At 41.4% G+C, this 6,172-nt stretch overlaps 1 protein-coding gene across 1 annotated transcript in view; it reads right to left on the bottom strand.

Annotated features, from left to right (window-relative positions):
* Positions 1–286: 286 nt before the first annotated feature.
* The window catches only part of ASXL3 (ASXL transcriptional regulator 3), a 102,023-nt gene continuing 96,137 nt past the window's right edge, over positions 287–6,172 (bottom strand). Inside the window, exon 12 of the mRNA XM_010163540.1 lies at positions 287–3,955. Coding sequence (XP_010161842.1) covers positions 287–3,955 — 3,669 coding nt within the window. The remainder of the gene's footprint in view (positions 3,956–6,172) is intronic.

Below are 6,172 nucleotides of genomic sequence, written 5' to 3'. Positions count from 1 at the left end.
TGCCTTTTTTTTTTTTTTTAGCACAGCAAGAAAGCTCATAGAAGCTTCAGTAACAAGGCTATATTTTTTAAAAAAATACTTCTACAGGCTTCCTCTTCTTCCCAGAAAATGGCAGTCAGTCAGGAATAACGAAATTCTGAAAGCACCACATGGAAGAAAAAAAGAATATTTAAAAAAATCAATCAACTAATTGCAAACCATTAGTGGCCTAAGCTGTTCCAATTTCTCTGTTCCTTTGTCCTGCTCTCCCAAGCTGATAAGGGATACTGCATCTTTGATTCAGTTCCTACCGTACAACCAGACAAGCTACACACAGTTTGGAAGGCCCTATGCAGTCATCATGACAGAAGGCTCCGCAGCCTTTGCACACGATCATGGCTTTCAGCCTGCAAGAGCATTTCAGTTCCAGTTCATCGGCATTGCTACTGTCAGCAAATTTCTGAACCGGGATCTGCGCGTTCTGGTTAGACAGGCCTGTGGCTGTGTTTGAGCCACTTCCCAAAATCCCAATCGATTTCTCAATTGCAGATGCTGCCCTTTTGAAGCTTGTGCTACCGAAGTGTATTGTTGGATAATTTCCACAGAGCTGCTGCTGCTGCTGCTGCTGCGGGTGCTGTGTCTGTATTTTCTGAGCAGCAAGTTGGGTAAAAGGCTTCTGTGGCTCAGAAAGTAAATAGGAAGAGAAATCTGCATTTTTTAATGTGAATGCTTTTAACTGTTCTTTCACTTCGTTCTGATCATAGGAAGCTTGTTTCATGCCCAGTTCGCAGCTGCTGCTTAAACCTTCCTCAAAAGAAACAGGTTCAGATTTTATATTGCTACAGATGCTTGCTGGCTGAGGCCAACTAAGTCTTTTAGTGGTTTCCATGGTAACTGTCGGTTGTTTTTGATCAGAGGGGACTTCTGCATTTGGGTGAGGAGGGGGAGGAGGTGGCAGGGGTGGAGGGGGAGGAGGGGGATGCACTAATGTTTTACTCTGCAGAGTTTGAGAGGCACTAGCAATGTCATCACCTTCCTTAATTTGAATATTAGGGGAAAACACACTTCCTAGCCTCAACTGGTGAGCTGCTGTAGAAATATTCACATCTCCCAAGCCCTTCTGTTCCAGGTGTCTGCTAAAAGCAAATGCGTTGCAGCCGGGTGGGCCTTTTGAAGTAGTTTGCAACAAAGCTGCCGTAGGAATGGGGCCTCTTGCAGCCATGGACATTTGGTAAAAATGCTGTCTATGTGAGGTACTAGCTTCTGCATGAAAGCTGCCATTTTTATCAATGTGAAACAAGCTCTGTTGGAAACTGCATGAAGGCAACGGCCTCTTCTGCTGCTTGATCTCTGGGCTGTGAGCGATTCGGTTCTGAATGGCATGTTTGTTCAGCCACTCCTGCTTAAATGGCTGACCATGCCCTAGCTGATTCATGCTGGAACTAATTACACAAGGAGCCACTTTAACATCTGTGTCCATTGACACCTTCCCAGGCTCACATTTAATTTGAGCATGTTCCCCTACAGTCCTGGCCATCCTCTTTTTCGGATGGTTTTCACGCTTTCTGATTTGTAGCGGGGCTATGCTGCCTGCCGTAAATCCTTTACCATCTGGATTAGGAGAGTTGGAAGGATGTTCAACAATATTTCTCTCGGACACTGCTGTTTTACATGCTGAGGTAGTTTGCAAAGGCAAGGGAAGTCTGTTTATTTCTAGTTTGGCTCCTGATCTGGGCTGTGGCAGCACTTTCTCTAAAGGCAGATTGCCTTGCAGTAACTGTGTCACTAAAGGATTGTTGGCCTCCACTGACGACAAGCGACAGCTAGAGCCCCCGGCACTGGTAACTCTCTTTAGGGTTTCTGTTGTCAGGGACAGGGAGTCTTCCATGGAGTCCGCAATGGACGTCTTGGAGGTCTGCGGCGGTTGCGCACTCATGGCTATTTCTGCAGTCTGGGCAGGCATTTCACCTCCTGTAAAATCCTCAGTGTCCATCCTGAAGCACTTGTCAGACTCATTAGTTTCCGATTTAACAGGAACAGCAATGCTCGTCAAAAGACTCCTGGATTGCAGTTCTGACATTTGCTTGTAACTGGAAGGTTCATTTTTGACATTTTTTAAGCAGTTTTGCTCCACATATTCCTTATGCTTACCAGAGTTAAGATGGCTGACCACTGGCTGGTCTGTACTCATTGCCTCTTCATCATGCCAACAAATTCTATTGTTAGTGTTATACTGATTGGCACAGGCAGCATCTGCTTCATTTTTAAATACTGACGGACCTCTTAATTGCTCAGCAAAAACTTGGCTGGGAGTAACCACCTCAATTAATTTATCTTGAGGAGCAAGAGGCACTTCTCGAAGACTTGAACAACCTGCCTGCAAGTTCTTGCTGTCTTGCTTTGCTGTAACAGTGATAAAGCTGGAACTATGCTCAAGGGTTTCATTAGAGACCACTTCAGGCCTGCTTATGACAGACACCTGAGGACAGGCTATACTTTGTAAGGCAGCTTCTGTCCTTACAGGTCTGCTCTGCAGGTCAATGCTGTTCTCTGCATTTTCAATAGAAGAAGAAAGTGACAGGCTGGAATTCACATTTGTAGTGTGGTCAACAATGACTTTGCAAGGTATAGACCTATTCATGGCAGTCTGTGTAAAGCTCACTGGCTGAGATTTACCAGAGAGATCCATTCGGTTTCGTGCTCCAGAGGTTTTTTCTGAGAGATCGGCATTTAATTTAGTAGCATTATCATAAGAACTTATCGTCACCATGTTACCAGTAAACAGTGACATGGGAGGCCTTGCAACAGAATCTGCTGCTGCAAGGGCCTCACTGCAACTTAAAGCTGACCTAACGGTAGCGTGAATGGGGACAGGGCTTTGCTCGTTACACCCAGTTATGGCTATCTTATCAGAAGAAAATCTGTTGGTAGTCCCCACTGGGGGAATCAGTACAGAACCACCAGAGAGATGATTTGGCAAATTATTTGCAATAGATGAAGCTGGCACAGTGGCATAATGACTGGAGACTGTGTTATTCGCATTGCTACTTGGTACCGGCAACCTTTTGTCATCGATGGCATTTGATAAGACCGTATTGTCTATGGAGACTGGTACACTACTGCTACTGATACATTTTGGTCCAACAGTTATGCATGGAGTATCAGCCCCTTGGATGGTTTTCAGCATATTTATATTACAAGCTGAAACTGCTGTGTTTGCACTGTCAACAGACATTAAAACAGAGGATTTATCAACAGAACTTGCAAAAGAAAGTTCTTTAATTGCTCCAGACATAGCAGTGCTGCAAACAGACACAGAGACTGAACTTTTATTATAAAGCACTGGCACACTGTTACTTTCAGTAGAGGTAGATGAAATAACTTTCTCACACAATTGTGGCATAGGTATATTTTCATCAGAACTGTGCACAGATATCTCAGTAGCAGTTTCTGGTAATGTAGCTGTGTTAAGCGACTGCTGCAATAAAGTGGTACTCTCACGGTGATGAGCTGACTTGTTGCTAGGGGACTTGCAGTTAGGATTAACTATAATGACACCGGTAGAACCTTCAATCTTTGTGTCAGTTGGTATCTCCAGAGATGAGGTACTTTCCTTTGAGCTGAACTGTGACTTAGATTCTTTATTAGTCTGGAGTAAATGAGCTCTGGCTTGATGCTTTGCAAATAGCTTGGCCTTTGTTTGCTCCTTGATGTGTGCCAGTGTTCTTGTCTTCCCACCTTCGCACGGGGTCCCCATTGCTCCAGAGACTATGCTCGCAGCTGCTGCCACGGCTGCTGCAGCTGCAGCTTCTCTTTGGGCCCTCGCTTGCTGAGCTCTGGCTTTGATATCTGCAAGAGTTCTAGCCCCAGTGTTTCTCCCACTGCTGACCGATGTACTTGGGGAAACTCGAGGTTCTGGTTTAGAAACAGGTTGGCTCTTGATGATAAAAGGTGGTCCAATTTTTGAAAGCTGAATCTAAAGGAAGAAAAAAAACCCAGTAATTTTAATGAGATCACTGACTCGCCAAAATCACCACATGTCTCTTAAAGCATCACAGCAAGGTAATGAAGGGAATTACTGTTCAGTGCAGCTGGACAGAAAAATGCTAAAAATTAATGATATTTATACTTCAGTATTTTATCATCCTCCAGCATGAATAACTGACACCTGTACTAGCCTACTCACGTTGATCCTTCTGACAGGAAGAAAGATTGAACTGAATGACAACACGATGCTCATCTGATACAATTTGTCAAACCCGTTCTATATGCAGTATTTCTAACTGAGAAGATCAACAAACTTAGTACAGTGATACTGGAAAAGAGCCTACGATTAAGCACTTGCTATAAATGTGTGAAAAAATAATGATCGTGTAGTGCTTTTCCTCCTTGGTCTCCAGTGACTAAGACATTAGGAACAGCCTGTTTTTTGCTTATATACCAGACAAATCTTGCTTTTAGATGGGATGTAGCAGTGCCTCCACTGAGCCTGTTTTTCATGTTACACCACAGAGGACTTCAGACTGGTGGAATAAAAGAAGTGAATCACCAAAGGATACGCCCTTCCCCTCCTCAGTTGCAATTTTAAAAGACTCGCTTTAGTACATCCCTGGGATACCTCCTACACCACTGCATTTCCAAAATGAATTCCTAAAACCTACAAATACTAAAAATGCAAATATTAAAGTTCTAAATACCTAAAACTTTAAGCAAAATCATAACATTTAAAATCACTATGATTATTAGTATGTTTCCAATTAGGACATCTGTTTTCAGGATTAGAGATTAAGAGTCCTGGGACAACTTTATAACTCATATACTCTCTCAGAATATCCAAAGGTTGTAAAAAAACCCCAACATTTCAATTTCTTAAAAGTGACATACAGTTACCAGCTGTCCACAGTAGTAGGACTTAGTGGTTGATGCTGTGAATTCTCTTCTGAAAGGAACTGGGAAGAAAACTAGGTAGTATTTGTACAAAAAGTAGTTGTAATTTGGGAATTACAATGGGAAGCAAGAGCCATATAGCAGAATGATTTAAGGAGAACTGGGGTTCTTTTTCCTCTTTTAATTACAAAGGATATGGGTTTGTTGGTAAGATGACCCAACACCCTTACACAAAAAACTTACTAGAATTGATTGACCAGAATTATTTTTTGAAATGCTTGCCAATTTTTTAATATTCTCATTCACTGGATGGAGGCTTCAGGAAGATTACATTCTTACGACTGTGCAAGACTGACAGCATCTGATTTTCCGTAAGAGATCAGTGCAAATCAATATTAAGATGGTATTGTAATATATAACCATTTATAAAACCACACAACTCTACGCTGGTCTGGAAGTCTGGAATACTTCACTTTTCCTAGCAGTTAATTTTTTTGGCTTATAGATAAACACTCATGCCTCATATTGTGAGGCTTTAACATTTACATTAACATATTTTAAAGAATAACACAAACTCACAATTACTTCAAAACATTTTGCTTTCTGTTTCAGTAGCAACTTTTTTCAGTTACCACTTTGCATCACCAGAACTGCTAAAGCTCTAAGTGCTTGATTAATTTTATTGTTATAGTCATGGCCCTTTTTTAATTCCCTAGTGATCTATTTTCCTTTGTGCTTAGAGAGTGATGAGAATTTATTAGGCTAGATAGAGACCTTCCAAATATGAAAGAATATCACTAAACTCAGAATGGGCTAACTTCCAATTGCACCACTGCTCATAAAAATAAATTAGTTGAAATATGCTGTTGCACTAGTGATTAAAACAGTTAGCCTATTTGCCCTCCTGGCCATATTAACAACATTCAGTGATTGCAGCAGTTAAAAATAAATGCAGAGAAGGGGAATTCTGAATGATCAGGAACTAGTACTGCAAAGTCAATGGCTTAAGTTCAGCAAATCAGATCTAAAATTTGGCTGATGTCATCATGTACAAAACTAAATGGATCAAGATGCTGAGCCTATATATAACTAAATCTATAGATCCCTCTGCTAGGAAAAAAAAAAAAAAAGCTTTCAACTGGAATTTACTTTCTTCCATAGCAGAATGACAGAATGATATACATAAAGTGTTTACTTGGTTGGTGTATCTTTTTTACCTTTTGCTTTGCCATCAACAAGGAGATCTCTCTATATACCAGTTAGACACTTCCCTCTGACAGACAGGTCTCCAACTAATTCTGTAGGA

The sequence above is a fragment of the Antrostomus carolinensis genome, unplaced genomic scaffold, assembly GCF_000700745.2.
Source record: "Antrostomus carolinensis isolate BGI_N321 unplaced genomic scaffold, ASM70074v2 scaffold12192, whole genome shotgun sequence".
In the NCBI taxonomy this organism is placed as follows: Eukaryota; Metazoa; Chordata; class Aves; order Caprimulgiformes; family Caprimulgidae; genus Antrostomus; species Antrostomus carolinensis.
This window is presented reverse-complemented; position numbering and strand designations above follow the sequence as displayed.